Genomic DNA, 26,596 nt, shown 5'->3' with positions numbered 1-26,596 from the left:
CTGACACAATATCACCCAAAATATGGTTTTTTCACCAACTGGGTATCTCTAGAGAAAATAAGAATTATCTGTTCTGAACATCTACTAGAATTCTATTATTTGGTGCTTTCTCTTTATTATGGTACAATGACAATTGGTAATGGCAATAATGATTTGATTCAATATATTCAGTATCATTTCATTCTTCCATGTCTTATAAATTACATTAAGAATTGAATTTCCAATAGCATTTCCAAACCCCAGCCCAATGTCCACGACATGTAATAGAAACTATTTCATCCTAACAAAAGTATGTACTAGTGGGTTTTATAGAAGTTCACATCAAAGATATTAAAACCATGTTATTTTATGTATTCATTTAAAAAAAACATCTACAGACCACTATTGCCATGCACTGGGATAAAGGGTAGAGATGAAAAGATGAACAAATCATATGCCATGCATTAAAATGTTCACAAGTTACTGAGTTTAAGTTTAGGTAAAAATAATACTTAAGCATTTACAGTAAAAACATAGTTTTCCAATTTAGCTCTTCACCAAAAAAAATGGTGCCATCTTAAACCTGAAGGATATCTGCTGAGAAGTCATCTCTTTTGAAGTCATCTTTTATATTATTTCCATTAGATCCCCCTGAATATATATATATATATATGAGAAGCCTTTCTCCTTATGACTCTTTGTTCTTAGGTTAGGATAGAATCTAATAGAATAATAATAGAATAACCAATTCATCATAACGCCCCAAGTCTTCCCATCCCAGAAAATATCACAGGAAAGGCAGGAAGAGAAGCAAAGTTCAGCAGTCATATAATGAACTCTCTGCAATTCTCCCCATCTGTACAGTGGACCCACATTACTGCCATAGTTGAAACAGTGACAATATGTTGCAGGGGAACAGACAATATACTCAAATGTTTATAACCACAAACAATAATGTTTCTTTCTGCTTCATCTGTTAATACAGTTCCAAAAAACACTGTTGAGATAGCCTGGTAATATGGCTTTGGAATCAGGACTACCTGGGTTTGAATCCCACTTCCAGCACCTATTGACTGAGTAGTCTTGAATAAGCTATTTCACCCGTCTAATTTTTAGTCAGCTCATATACACAATGGAACAAATAAGTACTTCTCAGATTTGATATAAGGATAAAATGGGATTTAAATATGAAGGTACTTAGTAAATTTTTGTTCTCTAAACTACTGAGTTCAAAAATTAATTTTTTAAAAAGTAGGAAGATGAGGAGAAGCAAGAGAATGAAAAGGTTTTAAAATAATGAATGTCAACTGGTATGAAAACTGTAACTTTGTGGTTACAAAAGTAGAACAGCTACAGAATTAGAAGAGTAAAAGAACTTGAGATGCTGTGTATTGGCCAACGAAAAAAATGAATTCATTTTCCCCAAATCTAATAGGGCTGAAATAACAGCATGAGCATGGTGAGCACATTCCTAGAGAATGTCTTACAACAAGTTTGATTATATTCTGAATGTCAATCAAGTGTGTTTAGAAGTGATAGTGAGTCAATCTATAGACATTTTTCAGCCTGCCTCTTCTATCAGTATTTTAAGTTAGGGTGATGTTATTGCTTGTTATTGATTCATAATTCAACCAATGTTGATTGAATGCCTGCCCTCCAATTCTGCCCTCAAGGACTCTACAATTTAGTGGAAAATACATGATAATCATTAATAACTAAAACAAGTAACAACACAATAAATTCAGAAAGAAATACAGATGAGACACAATGGGGACTCCAAGGGAAAAGGAATTACCTGGAGTTGGAGTATTCTGAAAAGGCTTCATGAAGAAAATAACATTCATCCATCCATTCATTCATTCACTGAACAAATATATTTTGGCATTCTACCATGAACCAGGTACTATTTTAAGAGTTATAAACACATCAGTGATAAAAACAGATGAAATGTATAGCTTAGTGGAGGAAAACAATAAACAAGCCTATACATTTACACATTCGCAAGAATAATTTTAAATAATGATACCTTTTTTTTAAAATGAAGTACAGTAATATGATGAAGAGTGATTTGAAGCAAGAGGAGGCTACTTCAGTGGGCAAGAAAGAACTCTCTGGAGACTAAAATATTCCTGGCAGAGAGAATAGCAAGTGGAAAGTCCTTGAAATGAGAATGACCTGAGAATACTAGAAAAGTTGTAAGATGGCTGGGATACACTGGGGGGGAGAGAGAATAGGAGGAGAGATGTAGAGAGGAATACTGGGGCCAGACCACCTAGAGTGCCATAGACCGTAAGATAGAATTTACATTTTATTTGAAACCTATGGGAAGCAGTTGAAAGCTTTCTACACATCATCTAATGTGTAGACGATGTCATTTTTTCCATTTTTAAAAGCTGACCATAACTGTTACGTGGATGTAGGCAAGATAGACAATGAGATTAGATGAAAAACTACTGTACAAGTTGAGAAGAGAGATGATAATGACTGTATGCAAGCAGTGGAGAGAACTAAACAGATTAAGAATAAATTTTGGAATAAGGGAGAGCAAAATTTGCTGACAGTGTGTGTTGGGGGAGGGAGTAAAAAATTGTTTGACTTGACAACTTAGAACACTCGTAGGTAAAAATAAGGGGTGGGGGTGGGGGGAGGTTAAGTCAATTGCCCAAAGTCCCGTGACTGTGGCAGAACAGTTTCAGACCCAGGTCTATCTTATGTAAAACCCGTGTCCTTGACTTTGCATCTTCTCCTAACGCAACGAGAAAAGGAGAAGTAAAGACATGATGGCCAGCAAAGTATGCACAGGAAACCTGAAGCCACTCAATTTAGTTGGTGAATGGGTGTGAAGGGGAATTGTGAGAAACCGAACTGGCCATTAACAACTATCTCTTACCCCTAAGTTTCAACATGGAAGTGCTATTAAAAAAATAAAAAATAAAAAACTTGGCTCAAAGAATTGATGCACCATTCCCACACTGGCTTATTGACTTCCACTGTCACCCCTTCACTTCCGGGTGCTTTCTGGATTTGATATTTTGGAAGAGTGAATGCTTTCTGAGGTTGCCACTTAAGGGATGCAACTTTTATTCTCTTTTCCTCCAAATGTGCCCTCATGGCTGGTCCCTTAGTCCCATCCCGAGCTCCCACAAAATCCACCCCCCCAAATTCCAAGGAATAAATGGAGATCTCCAATCCCCTCTAATTCACATCAGGCATTATTGCCCTGGACTGCTTTAGTCCTCAAATACTCTTGAACTGCAGGCATGGCCTTTAAAGCAGCTGTGATCTCTTCCACAAGCCAATGAGAAGATACTTGAAACTTTTTTCTCTGGGTTTCCTTGCCTCATACTAGAATACCCAAACATGAATAGTCTCACAGTGGCAAGAAATGAATTCTTGCCCCTTATACTGGCACTGTACCCTAAGACTTAGCAGTTTCCTCCAGAGGAAAGAAAACCATGAAAGACAGTCTCACAGACATATTTGGCTAGTGGTGGCACTGTCTGGCCTAGACATTTAAAAGCCATCTGGACAATCTCTTGAATCAAGTAATTTTCTCCTGCTTTTCAAATCTCACAAACCTCTGAGGAAAATTCTCAATTTCCTCCTGAAAATCACCTCAAGGCCGACCCCAAGAAGAATGTACGTGAGAACTGAGAACTATGAGATGGAGTTTCTAGGCTACATCACGTCTAAATAAGAAATGCATGCAACATGGAACAGTATATCAGCAGACTTAGATATCTTCTTGTCAGTTGAGACCATTCAATGTTTCTACGAGTTTACATGACATAAACAACACTTTCTTACTGCTTCTTTCATTTTATTTCATTCACTGTTTAATGTTTGTTTCCCAACCTGATGATACACACCAAGATGGTGCGGATTATGGCTATCTTATTTATTAGTACATCTCCAGGATGTAGCACACTGCCTGGCCCATAAACCATGTGCGATAAATATCTGTTTATGCATTCGGTCCTCAATTCATTCGCTTACATAGGAGCAATGCCTATTTTGCATAGAAACAAACCCCAGCCAACATCAACTTCACTGCTTTGGAATAGGAACTGCTTACCACCAAAGCTGGCTTTGACGTGTGATGGCATTACCTCAACAGGGCCCAGTTTCCAAGAACTTAACAGTCTAAACACCACAGCATAGAGGTGTTAAACCCAGCACTTTGATCTATAGTACTTCATTTAGGTCATCATTTTGTACGACTTTTTAGTCACCGTTTCAAGTATTTAAAGAGTAACACTCTCTCCAGATGATCCAGGTCACATAAATCACCAGATGGATTTCTTCTCTCAGAATTCAGAATTGCAGGAGAGAGCAAATTTGGGTTTATCTCAAGTGACCCCGAACCAAGAAAACATGGCGAACAAAATGACTCCACATAGGCAGAAAACAGATGCCTAAGTGTAAGAGTATCTCTGGGAGCCTCAGAGTCAGCCCACAAAGAGCCTGACTTCAAGTGACAGCCCAGTGTCACATCATTGGGCACTAAAGTAGTGACTAACTTTCTATTTCTCCTGCTGAAGGGAGTTAAACCTTTCCATCAGGCAAACCCTAGGAAACCCAGACTCTTCACATTGGGAAGAGGTTGGGTCTGAACACCCTTAACAACTCTTCCCTCCCCCTACATATGGGTTTGTTTGAAGGCACCCACCTCCAGAACCTTGAGAAGTTTCTACTGTCCTACTGTGCCATCTTGCAGACCCCTTCAGATCTCAAACTCGTTCTCCTGGTCCACTTCTACCTGTGGGCTTGATATTTCAAATACCCCTTGCTTCCCACGCACTTCTCAGCCAACATGTTAACCATGATTTTCTTTTCTTTCTTTTTCCGATCCACAGATATGGCCAATCCAGTTTAGTTTCCCTGTGACCACTAAGTATACCAAAACCTAGGCAGGCTTGCTTTTCTAATCATTCCTAGAGACAACCCACTGCTGCCCAATTAACCCCAACTACCTAATTTGTCTTCATCCAAACTACCTGCCCAAGCACAGGGTATGACTTTTCCTAACCTCCACAAAAGCAGCACACGGGCTTGTAGAGGCCCTGGGATAAAGAAAGATACTACTGTACAATATTAAAATGGATAAACTGCCCAGTTATACATTGTAATAATAATTTTGTATGCATACAACATCATGGCTTTATAATGTACAGAGTAAAGCCTGACCAAAATACAAGAAGAAAAAACACAGATCATATTGGGTGACTTCAATATACTTCTATCACAAACTGAAGGAGCCAGCAAAGAAGCATATTTAGAAATAAAGATTTGAGCAATAGCAATCTAGGCATATAACACTTAATATGTGCCAGGCACTATTCTCTATTTTAAGCATGTATTAATTATCTAACCCTGAAAACAATCCCATGAGAACAAACTATTATCATTCACTTTTTACAAACTATGAAACTGATACATAGAGAGGTTATACTAGTAAATAGCAGAGCCAAGAATGAAACTCAGGCAGTCTGGCTCCCAAACCTACAATTTTAACCACTATGTTATGTCATCTCTCAATATAATTAACAAATTGATCAAATATATATAAAGAATCAAGCATTCAACATATAGAGAATACTGATGCTTTTCAAACATACTCAAAATACTTAAAAAATAATAATTGACCAAAGTAGTCCATAAAGGAAATCTCAACAATTAAAAAAAGAAGTTAGAAAGTATGTTAAGAAATTAAAACCTACACTCTTAAATATGATTAAAGATGATTAAAGCAGAAATCACAATGGAGATTACAATGTATATAAAATCAAATGACAGAGGGGTGCAAAGGTAGTTCAGTGGTAGAATTCTTGCCTGCCATGTGAGAGATCCGGGTTCGATTCCCAGCCCATGCACTTCCCAAACAAACAAACAAGCAAACAAAAGAAACAAAGAAAAAAAGCAAGCAAAAATTCAACTAGTAGTCCTACAATAAGGCTATACACACAAGGAAAAAGAATGAAATGTGACCCTGCCATACTGCATACAAAAAAACAAATAAATTGAATAACAACAGAAATACAGCATACCAAAATCTGTGGCATACAACTGATATGATTCTTGAAAATAAATGTGAGTTAAAGTTAAAAATTATGAATATGTATTATAAGGAAAAAAGATAACATAAACACTTAAAGTTTGAGTTAGAAAAGGAGCAATAGAACAAAATTAAGGAACTTAGAAGTGTCCTTGTTCATCATACATCTCTGACAAACAGCAAAATGGGTTGGCTCAAACAATGGAAATTAATTGGCTCATAGTTTCAGAGGTCAAAAGTCCAAATCAAAGCAAAGCTTAGACGGTCTGCTTTCTCCCAGAGTGAGCAGCATGATGGGTGCCAAAAATCCTGGGGTTCCTTGGCTTTCCCATCACATGGTGCTGTTTTGTTTTTTATGTTCTCTGTCAGGTTCCTGCTGAATGCTTGTTTCTGGCTTCTCCCCATGTCTTTCTCTATGTCTAAATTTCTTCTGCTTTATAAGGTCTCCAGGAATCCAGATTAAAGCCCACCCTCATTCAGTGGGACCACACCTTAACTAAAATAATACCTTCAAGAGATCATACTTGCAATGGGTTCACATCCACAGGAATGCAGGTAAAGACCAAGAATATGTCTAAATTGCAATATATAATTCAATCTACCACAAGGAGCTAAGAAATAATAAAGATAGGACTATAAATTAATGAAATAGAAAACAAAAAATTAGAGATGATTAGCAAAACCAAAGACTATTTTCTTGAAATAGACAAACATTTCTAGACTGACCATGAGAAAAAAAAGAATCACAAGTAAATATTGGAATTGAAAACAAAGTCATTGGTATAGATCCCCTAGAATTAAAAGTTCTATATGCCATTTTTATCTTGATTGCAATTTCAAAGGGAAAAATTCAGTTTCACCATCAAATTAAACGGTTGTTGTTTAGTTATTTGAAGTTTATTTTCTTTTGGTTTTTTAAGACTAAAGAAGTTGCCTTCTGGGCAGGCCATGGTGGCTCAGCAGGCAGAGTTCTCACCTGCCATGCCAGAAACCTGGGTTCATTTCCCAGTGCCCACCCAGGTAAAAAAAAAAAAAAAAAAAAAAAAAAAAAAAGTTCTCCTTCTATTCCTTGCTTACTAGGAGTTGTTTGTTTGGTAATAATGGATATATAATAGATTTCTGCATCTTTTGTAATATATGATTTTCCCCTCTTACCTGTTACTAAGATAAATCATAATGATTTATTTTGACCTGTTAAACAAATCTCTCTCTTTTTTTGGCATGGGCAGGCTCCGGGAATCAAACCCAGGACACTCCAGCACGGCAGGCAAGAATTCTGCCACTGAACCACCACTGCACTGCCCTAAACAAATCTTTTTATTCTTGGTCATTATTCATCTTCCTTTTTACGTACTTCTAGATTCATTTGTTAATATTTCTTTGGAATTTCTGCATCTAGTTTCATAAGGAAATTTGATCTGCAATTCGCTTTTCTGTATTGTCCTTGTCAGCTGTGTGGTACAGAGTTATGCTAGCCTCGTGGAAAGTATTCCCCTTTTTTCTATTGCTGGAAAGTAGTTCTGGAACACCGTGATTAGTTTTCCTTGACTAAATGGTAAAACTCTCCTAAGAAATTACCTGGACCTAGAGTTTTCCTTGTATGTAGATATTTTTACTATGAAAAGAACTTCTATAAATAGGAGAGATTTGGACATGGGTAAAGAATATAGAGACAAGGGAAAGGGTGAAAATATGAAAAGTGATCTCTTAGTAGCATGGAAGACTTAGTTGACATGGAAGACCCTCCCCCTATAAAACAGAAATGCTGGATAAAATAAAAATATCCTTTTTAACAAAAAAGCTGAATTTGAATGATAAAAATAAATAGAATTACTCCCAGGTATCCAAGATAGAAGGAGAACTCAAACCAGCTATAAACTTCAGTTGACACCATGGCAGCACAAAGGAGAGTCATGCTTTGACAGACTTCTTAGTTACTAAGATTTTAATGTCTATATGACTCAGTTTTAATGTTATCAGCCTCTACGAATCATATTTACAAAGCAGAACCCTATCAGTAAAAAAAGGATTAAGAAAAAATTCCTCCTACCAATCCAGAGAGCTGGCAAGAAAACTATTCAAGTCTCTAGGGGATGAAAACATTTCTGAGAAAAACTGAAACCTTAACCAGCAATGTATAAGGATATGGGAGTTGTACTAACTGTGTGTTGCAGGACTCCAAAGACAAAAAATTACCCCACAAATAGTAAAACTTTTAGAATACTAACAATAGCAAATGCAAAAGCCCTGTGTAGGCACATATTATTCAGGATGCTCTGGACTCTCTGCTAAAGATGCATTCACTGCAAAAAACTACCAATCATAGAAGGAAATAAATCACCATGAGAGAGCATCAGCAGATAAAAAGATGAGAGAATTTATACTCTAAGAACTAAAAATAATAAAATAAAATGTAAGAAACTATAGTATTGAAGAGTGAATGAAGAAAAACAGAATAGGTGGCTTTGAAAAAGAACCAAATAAAACTTCTGGAAATAAAAAACATAGCACTGAAATTGAATACACAGTGGAAGGCTTAAACAGTAGATTAGACAGAGTTGGAGAACAGTATGAAAGATTTGAGGAAATTGTCCAAAATGCAGCAAAGAGTGAAAAAGTAATGGAAAACATGAACTTTAAAAAAAAAAAAGTGGCTGGGGCGGGCAGTGGAGGGGGAGCTTGGAGAAGATTGAGAAAATCCAAAATATACTATGGGGTTTCCTGAAGGAGAGATTACAGAAGATGGAAAGAGGAAATATATGAAAATTCAATAGTAAGAATTGCCCAGAATTGAATAAAAAGTTTCCTTCAGGTAGGGAAGGCAATCTAGGTTCTAAGTGTAAGAAACAAAATCAAATCCACACTGAGACCCTTAACAGGGAACCACAGAAACAGAAAGACAAAGAGATCATTTTAAAATAACCATAGAGGAAAGATAGATAACTTATCTTAAAACAACAACAGCAATGGAACTAACAGAAGATTTCTCATCAACAACAAAAGAATGCTTCCACTGAAGACACTAAAATAATATCTTCAATTGACAAGATTAGGTACAAAATTCTATACCTAACTAAACTGCTCATGAAGAATTAGGGTGCTATACACAGACTCTCAAATACAGATAAAAGATTTCCTACTTACATACATCCTTGGAAAACCATCAAAGAATGTAAGAAACCCTGGAGAAAAAACTAAGAAGCCAAAAGGAAGGAGAGAAAGGAACTAGAAGCACCAATGGGTAAAGGAATCACTAAACAACAAAACAGATCTAAGTAATTATTGACTATATAAACAAAATGACTAACTTGGATGTGTTTAAAAACAAGGTAGATCTAAAATATCAGTCAACAATAATAATAGAACAGCGACAGTAATATAGAAGATGGAAGAAGACGATCAAGGCAAAGAACCCTAAGCCCCTCATATTACACAGCAGTCTAGAAATACTAACTTAACGTCAGTCAAATTAAGGATAATGATTTCCAAATCAATATGGCAGGAGGTGGGGGGGGGGCGGTTTGAAAACAATCAATTTAATAGAGAACAGGAAAAAAGGAAAGCCAATTAATAAAACTCACACTAAATAGAAAGCACAAAATGATATCATTGGAGTAAGTCCATATATATAAATAATCATAATAAAACTAATAAGATTAAACTTGACTGTTCAAAATAGTTTGAAAATAAAGGAAGGAAAAAGAGACATATTCAAGTCCTAATCCCTGTCCTCTGGGTCTAAACCCATTTGTAAATAGGATCTTTGAAGATGTTATTAGTCAAGGTGTAGGCTCATTTGTGAATAGGATCTTCAAATATTTAGATGAGGCTGAACTGAATCACAGTGGCCTTAATTCGTATGACTAGAGTCCTTATAAGCAAAGGAAATTTGGACACAGTCAGTCAGTGGAAGCCAGAAATTAGTGGAAGGCAGAAGTCAGCTGAAATCACAGAGAAAAAGAGAGAGTGACCAAGGATCCATGTGACCAAGGATTGCAAAATGGCCCCAGACTCTGGGAGAAAGCAAATACTTTCAATACCTTGATGTTGCACTTCTAGCCTCTAAAATCAGGAGACAATAAATCCCTGTTGTTTAAGACAACCCACTGTGTGGTATATAGCAGCCTTTGAAAACTAAAGCACAGGTTAAGAGGAAAGAAGCATGTGGGGAGATTTATTAGATCAGATGTTAGGAAAAGCCTCTCTGAAGAGGTGACTTTGAACCAAGGGCCACGAGAAGCGATGATGCAAGCTATGGCAAGATCTGGGGGGGAAAGGATCTGGGTGCAAGAGCAACAACTCTGGGTCAGGAGTGTGCCTGGCATGTCCAGAGAAAAGAAAGAAGCCAATATACTAAAATTGAAGTGAGTAAGAAGACAGAAAGCAGAGTAGAGACTGATGTGATCTGCCTTTCATTTTAAAAGGAGCTCTGGGGACAATAGCAGGGAGACCAGCTAAAGTGGCTCTGGCTAAAGGGGTAGGAGTAGGGGTGGTGACTAGTGGTCAAATTAAAAATTATCTGGACGGTAGAGCCAACAGCATTTGCAAAAGGATTGAATGTGGGATATGATAGAAAGAAAAGTATCCAGGATGACTGCAAAGGTTTTGTCTTGAACAATTTTAAGAAGACGGTAGTCCCTTCACTGAGGTGGCTAACACTGGGAAAGATGCCTGGGGGCTGGGGACAGGGATATCTGGGAGTGGGAAATACATGTGAGATTCCTACTAAATGCCCAGACAGAGATTCAAGCAGATAGTAGTTCCCTCCTGTCCCACTGCTGTATTGGCATTGTCTGCCTGTCCCCTCTGGGTATCTGCTGTTGAAGCTACTCAAAATTATCTTGGAAAAAAAAATGCTCAATCTTTCTCTGCCATAGAACTAATTCTACTGCCATAGAATTAATGCCTAATAGACTTGTCCAAGAGAAATTAAACTAACATTTAATGAATGTCAATTACATTAAGTCCTTACATTAAGTCCTTTCACAAATATTCTTTCATTTAGACATAAATCTCCTTTATGGGATGGATTTTAAGTAGAGGGTGAGAGCCACTTGTACACATCTTTTTTTTCAACTCCACATTCAGTGATATCATATTAATATTATGCAATTGGCCATAGAGGAGCATTTATTCATGAAAATCAACAAATCCTACAAATAAGGACTCCACTCCTCACCAACCCCTTAACCCAAGGGCCAGCTGTCAAATATTTACCAGTATGCCACTGATTATAGCCTCATATAAAACTAATAAGTTTAGACTCCAAGAGGTCAAGAGGTCAGTTACACTCTACATCAAATGACATTTTCCTTATAGAACACTGTTGAGTCCTTACTTTATGTCAGGCTTCATACAAATGTCTTACATACACTTTGTCATGTAATCCTTACAAGAACTCTACAAAGGAAGTAGGGTTGAAATTCACTCAGATGAACAGACTAAGACTTTAAGAAGTTAGTAGTTTAGCAATTTTCAACTGCTGATCTATTTGCTATTAGAATCCATTCCATCAAAACCTATGCCCTTCTAATTCTACCAATTTTTTCTTTGTCAAGATAAATCAAATCAACTGTTGATTATTACAAGCACAAATTAAGTCCATAAAAAGAATAATTTTTAAAACTACAATAAATATAACAGGGATCTCAACATTAAAAGGAAACACACTTCCCCAATACTCCAGAAAAATTCCTTGGAAGAGGTGAAATTTTGGAAAATCTTTTAATTAGAGACCAAAAAATGGCACACAGGGGGACATTTCAAAATAGAATAGGGTTTAGGAGAAAACATCAAGGCAAAAGTGTGATGATCTGATCAAAGGGTTAGTAAGTATGTCCGCCTAAGAAGCACTGGAAAGACTCTGGGGAATATGAAACAATAGAGATGACCTTTTCCGTGTGCTCAGGCAAAGGGCTTTGAAGTAGGAATAATGAACTAAAAAACAAAGCAAAACAGATTTCTCTTTGGATCTTAAGAAATGATATTCCAGATAATATAGTATCTTTTTAGAATTTTATTCTCTGTAGTTAATGCAATAATATGCTCTCTTGGCCTTCTACTTGGTTAAAATAAAAAAATAGGGAAAAGACCAATCTCATGTATTTATCTCCGTCCCATCACCCCTCCTTCTAATTTAATCAGCCCATCTCAAAACTTCAGAAGGGCAGCTACAGGTTGCCCTGAAGCATTTTTTGTGACGTTGTGCCTTCCAACCCTGGAACTTCAAGTAATTCCTCCCACCTGCTGTAAAACAGTGCTTAAAGGAAGGTTCTCAGATGTTCGGTGCTAATGGGAAAATTGCTACAATTAGTGTGAAGTTTCAAAAAAAAACCAGAAAGGAACAAATATAGGGTTATAAAAACCCCAAATACTCCTAGCTCCTTTAAAATGTTTCCCATTTCAAAATTAAAGCAAGAACTCCAAAATAAATTAAATAAAACTTTATTAAATGCCATGCTTTAAAAGTAAAATTCAACAGATTTTTTAAAAATTCAAATTATTTCAAGGACTTAAATAGCTAATCAAACATATTAATGCCTCTCCCCCATAATTCCCACAGAGGACCTGTTTCTATCCAAAAGGGGAGAGCTTAGAGTTCGTGATATTCCCTGATCCAAACATCTATAACAGAACGCGTCTTCCTAATTTAAGTTTTTAAAGGTTTTTATTTGTTTGTTTTTTACTGTTAATTGCTGAGTTTTCCCTGCCTTCTTGGGCACATATCACACATTTATCAAATCTCATGCATTTATCAAAGCAAAAAAACTTGTGGAAAGCTATTATTTTTCAAGAAATTTTGTACATTTTGTGAGAGTGCATAGTGTGTAAGAATCAATTGCCTCATGTGTAAAAATAGTATCTTCCATTTAGAGTTTCCGTGAAGTTTAAATGAAATACAGTAAGCAATGTATCTAGTCCAGTTCCATAGTAGGCGTTCAAAAATTAAAATGGTAGCTGTAATTATTAGGAATAAAAATTATGCTACTAAGCCTAGGTTAATATGAGACAAGATGTGAAATGAGGTGTTTATTCGGTAGTCTCTGCCAGCCATTCTGCCCTCAGCTGACTTCATCAGGCTTCAGCTCTCCCAGAGCCTGAATCAATATTAAACATTTACACCAGATCTTTAGTTAGAAGCTTGCAACCAGTATTTCCCACCCTGCTTTACCTCATCATCATCTGTAGCCACTGCCCAAAATACAAATCATTCATTTTTGTATTTTTTTCTCTCCCCTTATCCATTCTTTCACTCTCCTATACATTCACAAATACTGTGACCTCCCAGATGATCTTCTCATGAGAACCCTCTATCTACCTCTCTTCTTAACTAAAATAAGGCTCTCCCTTGATGACACTACCTCCCCTGCAGCCCTCCCCAGTGTACTCTGTTTATTCTATCTCACCCCATGGATATCAATTCATTTATCCACCCCAGTCCATTATTCCTCAACCAGCATGAGAAAATACCTGCCATTTTGAGATGTATGCCATCTATGATGTCTAATACTACATGTCAAATTGGCTAAGTTATGATGTACAGCTGTTGGATCAAACAAGCACTGACCTAATTGTTCCTGTGAGGGTATTTCATAGATGGATTTAAAGCATTAGTTAGTTAATTGCATCCATAGCTGATTGCATCCACAATGAACAAAGGAGATTGCCTTCAGCAAGGTGCAGTGTCTTCATGATATTCATTCAATCAGTTGTAGACCTTAAAGTAACATTTGAGGATTTCTATCCTCTATAGAATAGAAATACCGTATCCTGTATTCTCTAGTGAGATCTTCTATCTCTACCTCCTTCAGGAATTCAACTTCACCTTCACTCACTGAGTTTACAATTTGAGGTCTGCCCTATGGGATTCAGACTTACCAATTCCCAGAGTCACAAGAACCAATTCCTGTAATAAATCTCTTAATATTTACACACACACACACACAAATATATATCCTATTAGTTCTGTGTCTCTGGAGAACCCTTATTAATACTCTATCTTTGACGCACTCTAGCCCTCTTCATCATTGTAAACTGGCACCTGGTAACTTCTCAATAATTCTTATTAAATACAACTTTGATGCCAGATTCATTGTCTTCTTTGTCTTTCTAAGCTCTGATATTGATTAAGTTACTTTAGCATGCACGTTCAATTCTGCAACCTCAAGTCCCTGATCTCTGCAATCCCAGGGTCTACATTCTTGTTTGGTGGCCTTCTCCACCCACGCTAAATACCATGATCAATCCCTGGCTATTCATACCAACATTCTCAACTCCCTTGTCATATGGTCCTTCGCATACAAAATCCTGACTGTTGTTAGTCTGCTGCATCCAGATATGACCCTATGATCTGCCACTTCAGTCTCTCTCATCAGTATCATCTTCAAGTATATCCTATTTCTTTACTCCCACCTATGCTGCAAAATCCCAGCTCTGGATCAAATCAGCCATCTACTTCAGCAATTTACACCCAGGCTGCTCAGTACTTTGGGAGGAAATCATACAGTTTGGAGTGTTCAGCATTACACATTCATCTCCCGGAAAGACTTCTATGTGCCCACAGTCATGTTCTTCCTCCAAAACTCCAACATTCTTCAAAAACCCTTTAGACTTCTACAGCCTCCCTCCTCTCACCAAATAATCATTCTTTCTGTTTCTTAAAGAGGCCATCAAGCAGGTTGTCACCCAATACCCTGCATCCATACCTACCACTTTGTTAATGACCATGCAATCTACACCCCACTTCTCTCCTATCGCAGTGGTCCAGAGGTCTTCTCCTGCCTACAATCAATCCCTCTGCTTTGTATCCCATCCCCTTTTGTTTCCTCAAAGTTCTGGTTCCACAAATACTCTATTCTCTCTTTGGCATTTTTAATTTCTTATACTCTATTAACTCTTTCCCAGCAGTATTTAAACAATCTCACCTCTCTCATCTTACAAAAAATGTTCTTCCTCAACTTTTAGTCCCAATAATTAATGGTTATTAAGAAGTTACTGTGTGCAATTAATTACGCTAATTCTTGGACCTCTATTAATTCAATCAATCCTCACATCAACCTTAAAAGGTAGATAAAATTATTGTCCCCAGTTTACCGAAACTGAAACACAGAGAAGTTAAGATGATACAGCAAGTAAATGGACTCCAGGACCTGTACTTTTAACCACTTAAGCTTTGTTTCATAAAAGATACATATGGCACTTGCTAATTCCATTTCCTTTCCTGTTATTTCAGCCTTGTGGCCCCCTCAACTCCAATGATATTGTCCCTATTAGCTCAAAACTATGTAGGCTTTATTTGTGTAACCTTATTAATGGACAAATTGACCATTTCTCCTCCCCAAAACTAACAACTTTTTAGATTTCCAAACACTGCTCATTCCTGTTTCTCTTCCTACTTCCCTGGACTTTCCTTTCCAAAATCCTTTATGAACATCTCTTCTCCTGGTTGTTTTTAAATGCTTGTATTCTCTAGAGTTCTAGTCTTGCTTCCTTCTTTTCTCAGTCTACACACTGTTTGGATGATCTCATTTATTCCGATGGCTTCAGCTGTCATCTATATAAGTTTCAACTGGACAGAACAGATACTTGGCACTATTCATACTAACACCGACAATTGGAAACGCTGAGGGGTGATACCTGGAGTCAGACTGGCCACCCAAACAGTTCCACACAGGGAGACACTTACTTTGACAAATTCACCACAGGTCAAGGTCTGGCTCTCAGACTTGCAAACTCAGAAACTTGAACTTGACACTGTCAGAACAATTTAAACAATAGAGACTGATGTAAAAAACTAAGAAGGCCAAAATATGTGTTGCCAATGAAGACTGTAACTGTCTGATGAACCTGACGTATGTGTCTGTCTGACGAGAGCATACTCTCCCCATAACGAAAGTACATGAGGTTAAATTCTCAAAAGGCTGTTAGTGAGAGTTAATAATATGATCTGAATATGTAATGACATCACTACATATTTATAAGGATAAACAGAATATTCCTGATGGGTGAACTTATTCAAGTGTAAAATGAACAAACACTGTGAACCCTAGACAGAACTTGGTTGTACACTGCTTAAGGCTATCTCTCTGTAACTCTACTTGTCATTGCTGTTCCTGCCACACTTTTGGTTCATTAATATGTGAGGAGCTTACTATCAAGACTGGCCTGTGAGTAATTCTCTCTCTTAAAGCTAACTTTGCTTAATTTGTCTCTCCCATTGTATGCTGTCTTCATACCTTAATTTACACGAGGCAAACATATTTCCCTTCTTTGCAAGTTTTTAGGAGCAAGCCCAGACAATTGGATTTTTTTAATAGCTTAGACTTCTCTCTATAACCAAGTCACCTCAATATTTCTCCTCTAAACTACTGCAACATTCTCAGATTTCCTCTCCCAACTCCCAGGACTGCCTTGTTACAATTCACCAGAGAGATAGAGATCTAAAATTCAAACCTAATCATATCACGCACTGCTTGCAATCCTTGAAGGCTCCCCATAGTTTTTAGGATGAAATCCAAATTCCTTAATGCTTTGATTAAACTGCTTTTAACTTAAGCATTTTCATCAAGGTGGCACTTCGCCACCTTGAAAACCTTTGCAGACCATTACTCTCTTGATTTCAGTTCAGATACACTGCTCTAGGGCTCATACAGCACCCAGCACTTCTTTCTCTTACAACATTGATAATAGTGTGTGATTACTATCATATCTCTTGTCCTTCTCCCCATAGCTTCTTGATAGCTATGCATTATTGAATCAAGACCTCTTTGAAACAAGAGTACCTAGCATAGTCCCTGCCAAATAAGAAGTCAGTTATGACTAATAAGTGAGTAAATGAAAGAATGAATAAATGAATATAATGGCGTATCTTCAGGTTTTTAGATTCTCTTACTGATTTCCCAATGATCAGGCAGTAACCTAGGGCTAAACGGGACAATAGAGCAAAGGATATGTGCTTCTCAAATATTGAGTATAGTAAAATGGCACTACTATTGAACTGTTTGAAACTGTCATTTGCCTATAGGTTGATTGTCATCCAAGTAGATGACACTTAATTTCTATTTAATTTCTTAGTCTTATTGTATATATGTTCTATTAGTTCCCTTAATAACTGGCTTCCCTTCAGCACCTATTCAATCTTTATAGATCAATGTGAGTCATTCAGTAAGTAAGAGCAACATCATACATTCTATAGTACTTTTTTTTTTTTTTTTTTTTTTTTTAAAGAGAGAGGGAGGAAAGGAAGGAAAGAAAGACAGAGAAGGAAGGAAGGATGGAAGGAAGGAAGGGAGGAAGAAAGGGAAACATTTTCTTATTTTATTATATTTTTGTTTGTTTGTTTGTTTTTTACATGGGCTGGGGCCGGGAATCGAACCGGGGTCCTCCGGCATGGCAGGCAAGCACTCTTGCCCGCTGAGCCACCGCGGCCCGCCCCTATAGTACTTTTAAAGAACCTTCACATACATTATTGTTCTTACATGATAACATCACTAAGGTAGGGAAAATCAGTATCATTACATCTTACTTCACATAAGTCCAGTGTTCAATTCTTTCTGTTCTTCATAAAAATGGGAATTCCTTATGGGGATGATCAAACAAGGCAAAAACAAGTATGAGCCTTGCAAAAATGACCTATGATGTGGATTCTTTTTTTGCACAATGCTTCTTGGAAATCAGTTTATTTGTTGTGACATTCCTTCAATAATCCAGTTAAATTGGAAGGTAGGCAGACTGCCTTATAGCACGTAGCTGAGATGTTCCAGACTGCATACAAAATCCAGACAAATATTCAAAGGCTTCTCAACGATCCTTCCATTTCATATTCAAGCTTGGATGGGAGATACATATTCACCAAAATGCCTAATTAGAAAATCATGTTGTTTTATTATTCTTACTGTTGTTGTGCTTTAAAAAGTAAAATCGTAAAATCTGAAAGGCAAGATTATAATCCCCAGAGAAATCATCTGCTCTTATCTGCAGCACTCATTCATACATTCCCAAAACATTTCTTGGGTTCCTACTGTGTGCCAAGTCTATAAGAGGAACAGAGCCATCCTCGTCCAAAGATTTTAATATCCAGGCAGGGAGAAAGGTAAGAAAGCAGGATTATAAAAGCTGGAATGGTCACTGTTTGTTTGACTAGAGATTAATCATAAGCAAAGCCAAATTTTGATTTACAACACTAAGTTAAAAGACCGGACCTCAATTTACCCTACTCAAAAAAAGAAAAAGAAAGTTTCATTATGTGAGAGTAATAAACATGGTCATAATAGAGGACACATCCTCAATTCATTTAAAATAGGTAATTCACCAAAATTCAGTCTTTATACTTTGGAAGAATATCTGCATTGTACAAAGTGAAACATCCCTACATATCCTCAGAAAATATCCGGTGACATGGAATCTACACTTTCAGGTTAAAATATTTTTCATTATCTAACCAAAATCTCTCACTCTTTAATTTTAGTACATTTCCTCCAGTTGGATTTCTCTTGGACCTAAAAGTCCAGGTTTTTTCTCTTGAAAACCCTTCTTTCTATAAAATGGGCTACAGGCAAAGGGAAACTAATAGCACCTTGGCTCTTTTTTTTCTACAAATCTTGAAACTGAAAACATTTCTATCTGAAGCTCAGTTCATCTAAATTTGTATAGGCTTTCAAGGTCTGAATGTGCAATAATATCCTTATAAAATGCTTTCTACTTAATGTGATTACAGGTGATTTTTCTATCACTCAGAAAAATATACTAAGAGAATCTTTTTTTATGAAAGAAGTCCTGGAATATTTTGTTAACACTGTAGGTCCTACCAAGCTATACAGAGAAAGCCACTGAGGCTCTCACACGTTTCATTATAATGAAACTCTTAAATGCTGAAACATATGTAATGCTTCTCTTTCTCCCAAAGAGACTACTTTGGGTCTCTTTGCAGTCGCTTACCTTTCACTATATTATAATGATAATTAAAATCAGGGACTTTGGTGGTAACTCACTAATGCAGTAACTTTTAGATGGAGAAAGAGAGGCCTAAGATGAATTGATTTGTTCAACCAACAGGTATTTTGTAATAGAATAAGAAGAGAATACTGGACATAAACTGGATGTTGTTTTTACTACATTACATTTGCATTTTATAAAGTACTGGTTGAAACATTTATCAAATCTAAATTTTATTTTAGTTTCATGAACAAAGCAACCTTTTCAGTAGTTGGACACAGAAGTATAATTACAAAGATTTTGCTCTTCACCCGTCCTATTCTGAATTTACTCCAAACAGGCTTTTGCTCCCACCACTTTCCACCACTTCACTGAAACTGCTCTTGTGGAGTCACAAATGACTTCCACGTTGCTAAACTGAATAGCCAATTGTCCTCTTAATTGACTGATGAATCCTTTTTCCTTGAAACACTTTCTTCTCTTGGCTTCTAGGACAATAATACACTCCTTTTCTACCTCCCTGACATCAGTTTCTCAGAATTGCTTTTCTGACTCATCATCGTTTCTCTGATTTCTGAAAATTGGAATGTCCCAGGTCTCAGTCTTCAGACCTTTTCTATTCTCCATCTATGGTCTGCCCCTTAGTGGTCTCTTCTAGTTTTACAGGCTTAAATACCACCTATGTACATGCTTTGGATACTAAATTATATTTATGACCAAACCCTCTCCCCTTGAACTCTAAAACCTTATATCCAACTCCTTCTCAACATCTCCCTTTGGATATCAAAAGACATCTCAAACTGAAAGACATCCAAAAATAAATACCCTATCTCCAGATTTCCCTATCTGTTTCTCCTTCATTCTTCTTCTCAGTGAATGGCCATTCCTTCCTTTTACTCACTCAAGCAAAATCGTCAGTATTTGTCTTGTCTTTTTTCCTCACACCTCATATCCAGTCCATCAACAAGTCCTTTCTTTTGCTTTCATCTTCAAAATAACACAGAAAGCAACTATTTCTCAAAGTTCCAGCTATCAACTGACATAAGCTAAAATATCATTTTCTGTCTGAATTATTGCAAAAGTCTTCCAACTATTCTCCCTGTTTCTGCCCTTTCCCTGATTTAAACTAAATCTCAAATGAAAAGTCCGAATGATTGTGTGAATGCATGTCACTACTCTGCACAAAACTCTCAAGTGGCTCCCATCTCACTCAGAGTAAAAGCCAAAGATCTAGTAGCCTATACACCCTTTCGTGATCTGCCTCCCATCATCTCTCTGACCTCACCTCCTAACTTCTTCTCAGTCGCTCACTGTGTGCTCCAGCCACACTGGTCTTTTCACTATTCCTTGAATGTGTCATCATATTTTTACCATGAGGATTTTTTATTTATTGTTCCTCTGCCTGCAACAGTCCCCTGATGTCATTGTTTCCTCCCTCAATTTCCTCATGTCTTTCTTTGAACGTGACCTTTTCAAGTGGGGGCTTCCCTGACACTCATATTGAAAATTTCAAAGCCTTCAACCCACCCCAAACCCCCAAGCTATTTCCCCCCCTCTTTCTATTTACTTTGTATCAAATATCATCATTAGACATATTATACATTTTTAAATTATTTCCTTTATTGTTTTTCTTCCCCCCATAGAATGTAAGCTCCATGAAGGCAGAAACTTTTGTCTGTTTTATTCACTATTTATCACCACTGCCTAATACAATGCCTGAAACATAATAGATGAGTGAAAGAATAAATGAATGTAGACTGGTATAAGATAGCCTGGGAGAAAAGTGGGGACATAATTGTGAAAGAGAAAGAAGAGAAATTTTCTTTTTAAAAAATAACTCTTTAAAACACACTACATCATTCTATATCCTTCTGTCTCTGCGACCTACCTTACAGAGAGGAGGGGAAATGAGACATTGAGAAAGGAGCTGTAATCAGAGGGACCATCGCCCCTCCCCAAAATTGTGTTCTGAGGAAGATGGAATACGTTTTTCAGCATTGTTCAAAGCCCAGCAAAAATTAATATATTAAATGTCATTGTGGAAGTGGAAAACTCAGCATATTAGTATCAAAAGGCTGGCTTATGATGAGAAGTTTGGGTAATGGATGTTGTTGATGGTCATACAATAACATGTATGTAATTAATGCCACTAAATTGTACATTTGGTTAAAATGGAAAATTCTGAGTTGTATATATGTTACTACAATAAAAAGTCAAAAAATAAAAATTAAGTATAACGTACAAAAGAAAGAAAGAGAGAAATAGGCTCCCTTGAATTTCCATAACCCCTAATCTCTGGCATCTCTTCCTACTACAGATGGATTGCTGGTCTTCCAACATTGTGTTTCCTACACACACAGACTCTGAATTATTCCATCACCTCATTGTCAGCTTGGCAGATGTTCTTCCTCCTCTATGTCTGTGCTTTCTTTGTGTTTGAAGTTTTACCCCAATTCCCACCTCCACACACACACCTTGCCCCAAATCCTAATGCAGAGGTCCAAAGAAAAGGCCCTCAGGTTTTTGCCAAAAGCTGGAAACTATACTTCAAATCTTAGCCACTATTTCATCTAGTTAAATGTGATAGTAAGTATTCAAGGGCTTTGAAAAGCTGTAAGCATTCAAGGTTACTTGAAGGTTATTCAGTATAGTTATTATATGAAATTCCACACATTACTGCTTTCCATGTCAGTACGACCACCCAACCATAAGAATATGCATTAGGGACTATAACGAGAAACCACATGTAAAAATGTAGCCTTAAAATTTTTGCAGTTAGAGAAATGATCTTAGGGCTATTCAAATTCAATTCTCTCATTTTATAGTTGAGGAAACTGAGATTCAGAAAGGTAGATTAACTTTTCTAAGGTCACACAGTAAAACAGCCAGTCCCCATTCAAAGGCATTTCTGTTATTCCAAGATGACCATCAAGCAGTGAATAAAAAACTCTTCATGATCATACACATGAAAAGAGAGAGAGGGAGAGAGAAAAAAGTCTCAGATTAACACAAAGATAATAATACACACTATTAAAGTGAATTAGTAAACTACATTAAAGGTTAATAGTATGTTTTACTTTGCATTTCCCTCTTTATCTTCAAAAATATTTTAATTGGACTCAGATAGTAAAAAACATTTGGCCACCTCTGTCTACTTTGAACTACAATGGAAAAAGAATGAATAATTTTACTGAATTATATACACAAATTAATTTTTTAAAATTCTTGTCTCACATTTTAATTCAAAGAGCTCTAATTTACTACTCATCTGTTACTGACATGCCAAATTTCCCCCATTTTGAATCATGATTTCTACATTATAGGAAAGTCAACTGCAGCAATGTGTAAATTTTCCCATTTGGTAACAACTGGAAGGCAGGACATCATAATACAATTTATTCCATTACTTTCTCCTATCACTCACAAATGTTATGATGATTCATTTCCCCTGATAACTTAAGGCAATTTTTGTGTTTTGTATGCATCAATATAATTTCACAAAAATTTTTTGTTTGGAGACCTGCAGTGCTATAATTAAAGAAAACAATTTTTACTTTATTTTTAAGTCAGCTTCAGATTTATCCATACAGAAACAACATACATAAGCTATTCCCAAATAACAAAGCCTTGAACTGCATCATGATTGGCATTTAGACATTTAATAAATCAAAACATCATAGTATTTGAGTTATCTTACCAAGAGAGTAAACTCAGTCAACGGCCATTCCATTTTTATTCAAATATAAAGAACATTTCATGTTTAATCGATACAGAAATTACTAATAAGATGTACCTTCCAAAAGAATTGGATAGGTTATTGTTTTCATCATTTTGAAGAACATGAAAATCCCAGAAAGTTCAATTTCCCTCCAAATTTCTTCCAGTGCCATTTTTTTGAAATAGCTGAAACCTACCACATTAATAAATACCCATTAATGATTTGAACGCATATATGTTTGCAAAATGCACACGGAAAGAATTTGAGATTCTCAATATGATGCTCTCATCGGGAAGAGGCTGTGTCAAGGTCCTCTAGTGAAGAAAGAGAATTTCAAAGCAGGGAAAATATGGGAGAACTGTTGGGGAGAACTTTTAAGAAACCACAGCTTTATTTCTTCAACCGGGCAGTGTGTGTGCTAGTGAATCTCAGGTGGATGTTAGACAAAAAGCCCCAGGGCTTCCCCTGCAAGCTGCCCTGGGCTATGACAATAAGAGATCCTGTGAGCCTCACAGAGAGGTGCCACTTTAAAGAGAAACTGAAGAAAGTAAATAGGATCATATTACAGTAGAGCAACAGAAACCCACGGCTTTGGGGCACAAGTAAAGTTATTTTGCTTCAACTACCTTTAAAGCACACAGACATACCAAACTTCATGCATTTCTACTGGATGAAGCATGGTTACAATGTTTATATCCGTGTCTGAACCTAACTAATGATGACTTGGTGCAAAAATGAATAGTTTCTATTAAGAAATGAATGGCCGCTCTCTTCTATTTTCATCTCTTCAGTTCTACAAGCTTCCTTGTGTCACACACAACAACCCACACACACACACACACACGCACACACCTGGTGTGAGTTATCCTCACAGTGTGCTCTCTACGTGGAAATTAGCTCTTAAAGCATTGCTGCTGAATACTATGTCCAAGTTAGCCTTCATAATTAAACATTCTCTAACTCGAAATGAAAAAGTCAATTAACTCTGATTTTGATGTTGCTTGAGGCCCTTGGTTCTGTTTTTCTTAAGTCTGTATTCCTAGAGTTTGGGGATCACTCTAGGAGGTGCCTAAACAAGGCACCTACTCCATAGCTGTGACTTGAGTAGGTATCACAGCGCAAACACAGATGGCAGAGAGCAATTCTTTGTTACAGTTATATTTAGCTACACATTAAAAAAAAAAAAGTTTTTGAAACTTCCTGACAATACAACAATTTCACAGCATAAGAAATAACGTCATCACGAGAAATAACAAATACAAAGAATGAATATTTCCCTTACCTGGATCATGGAAAGGCACCAAAGCAAAGTTGTAAAGAGGTCTCTTAGGTCTTTTCAAAGACGTTTCCAAAATTTTGGAAGCCCCTTCGATAACCTGAACTAAATCATCATACATGGAACCAGTCACATCGAACACGAAAGCCAAAGTGGAAGCCCCCTCAGGAATTTCCTCAGCCCTGCTCTCTGCCTGCGGGCTTGCATCTTGAGCTAGGGAAGAATAAAGAAGAGCAACCAGGAGGACTGTGTGGACAATTTCCCAGAAAATCATTTTTTTTTTCCTGAGCGCCTAAGCACAGAGCTTAGCACTCAACAGGCAGAGGGTTTCCTCTCAGAGTAAGTCATTAGACTCCTGAAATCTCTTTGAACTAGCAAAAGTTTGGAGCTGGAGAATCAGATATGCACAGGCACCAAACCCCAATCCCTCCAGGGACTGAGCAGAACAGAAATGCTGCAGCTTTTGTCTGCACGTAGCTTCTTCCTCTGCCTCTAGACTGCTATCTGCCCGCGGGCCCCGGGCAGCGTGTCAGGGAGTGCGGGCAGAACGCCGGGTCCATGCCCCGGGGGGCAGCTCTGAGCCCTACAGCGCCGGGCACGAGTCCCTCTGCCCTCCGGCCGCCGCCGCCGCCGCTGCCGCTCTCCCGGCTGGGCCAGCGACTGCGGCTCCCAACTTTCCACTGTTGCAGCTCAGGAACAAGGAGGGGAATCCTGGCTCGGCCTCGCCTCCTGATTGGCCAGTTGCGTCCCCCCTTCTTTGCTCTGGAGCCCCCCCACCCCTTGAGAGTGACTTCCCTCAACTGATGTTAGGGTCAATTCAGTACCAGGGAAGCACTTTCAGTGTCAGCTCCACTCTCACCAGCACTTTCTAAACTCAAAACCCCAGTGTAAACAATGGCTTTCCAGAATGTGTGACAAAGACCCAAACTGAAGGACGCCGCACATAATTAGCACAAAGGGAATTTCATTTTTCTGACGGGTGACACGGCTTCAGATACCTCTTTCATAATTCTAGCCTGAAACCAAGAAGCCCAGCCTCAGCCCCACGGACACAACTCAGCCCAGCCAAGAGGGGAGCTGGAAAATTCTCTCAGCCAGGCTGCAGCCTCACTATCACTCTTTGATCTCCTCGGGGACTGTGGAGCTGTGAGAAGGGAAGGAGGAAAGAGATGGGCAAGGAGTTAGGGGAAAAGGAAAGGGGCAGTTGAGGGAAATGAAATAGACAGCAGGAACTGGGGAGTAACTGACTGTAGTTAGGAAATATGGTAGAAGGGAAGGAAGTCAGGTCTGAACGCAGGATGGAAGTCCAGTAGAAAGGATGAGAACAGAGAGACAGAGATCAAAGTGCAAAAAAGGAAGAAACACTGAATTCATGATAAAGAGAAATATGATTTTTTAAAATTTCATTATCAAGATTTACATTTGCTGAGTGGTTTGTATCTTCCCCATAGAATGCTGAGACTAAGTAATATCCCCATTTCACATTTCCTCCCATTGAACAGCCATGCCTCCAGTCTCAGCAAAAGAGCCATAAAAAATGTGTTCCCTTCTATGGCATTTTTTGTCAATGAGTAATAAAGTTTGCCTTGGAAACATTGCAAAGTTTTTCTAAGTTGTAATTATTATATATACTATAATATTAATAATACAAAAAGAGAGTGGGCAAAGAAAGTCAACCATGAGCCAAGGATTCTTTGCTTTATATTAATAAAAGTGTATTTTCTTTCCTGAAAAAGAGGGACAAACAGAGGCATGTTTCTATCTGTGTTCAAATTAGCATTAAGCCACCCATGTGACATGAATGCAGCCTAAGAAAGAGCCAGCTCCCATGAGCCTTTTATAGTTTACAACTGTCTTCTCTTTCAGACACAGCGGCTATGGGACCTGAGTTTATGATACTGTAAGTCATGTCACTTAAAGGAATTAGACAGCCCGTTTGGGTTAAGTGGGAACATGAGAAGCGAGGGGGGATGTACTTCCTTTCTGAGGAGTATTTAGAGAATGCTGTTTATTTCAAAGGGAAATTATAGCAAGTCAGAGTTTTCACTGAATTCTGAGCTATTGCAGTTGCCCAAGTGGATTGCAGAGCTTAAAGTTATAAATTCTGGGCCAGATAACCTGGGTTCAAAGCCCAGTTAAAATGTTTAATAGCTCTATGACCTCCAGCAAGTTACCTAACTTCTTCATGCTTTTATTTATCTGTAAAATGGGTATTATGATAGTACCTACTTAACAAGGATTAAATTATCCACTTCGTTAAAAATTCTGCATGCACTTGAAAAGAATGCTATTTGGTGGAATGTTTTATAAATTTCAATTAAGTAAAGCTGTTTGATCACTTTGTTCAAATCTTCTAAAGCCTTACTGATTTCTGCCTATTTGTGCTGTTATCGAGAGTGTGGTATTGAAATCCCTGACTGTAATTGTGGGTTTGTCTATTTCTCCTTGCAATTATATCAGTTTTTTTGCTTTGTGCATTTTTAAACTCTATCAGATGCATAAACATTTAGGATTATGACTTCTAGATTGATACCTTTATCATTATGAAATTACCTTTATTGTCCCTAGTAATGTTCTTTGCTCTGAAATATACTATAGCACTCCAGGTTTTAATTGTTGTTCTTTTCTTTTCTTT

The 26,596-nt window shown here is 37.4% G+C and overlaps 1 protein-coding gene across 3 annotated transcripts in view; it reads right to left on the bottom strand.

The window, feature by feature from the left end:
* The window catches only part of HMCN1 (hemicentin 1), a 531,301-nt gene extending 506,692 nt beyond the window's left edge, over positions 1-24,609 (bottom strand). For all 3 annotated transcript variants that reach the window (XM_077157239.1, XM_077157240.1, XM_077157242.1), the window contains exon 1: positions 23,968-24,609. In XM_077157239.1, the coding sequence (XP_077013354.1) occupies positions 23,968-24,235 (268 nt within the window). In that variant the 5' untranslated portion in view covers positions 24,236-24,609. The remainder of the gene's footprint in view (positions 1-23,967) is intronic.
* Between the last annotated feature and the right edge of the window lie 1,987 nt (positions 24,610-26,596).

This window comes from Tamandua tetradactyla, chromosome 4 (genome assembly GCF_023851605.1).
Source record: "Tamandua tetradactyla isolate mTamTet1 chromosome 4, mTamTet1.pri, whole genome shotgun sequence".
Lineage (NCBI taxonomy): Eukaryota > Metazoa > Chordata > Mammalia > Pilosa > Myrmecophagidae > Tamandua > Tamandua tetradactyla.
This window is presented reverse-complemented; position numbering and strand designations above follow the sequence as displayed.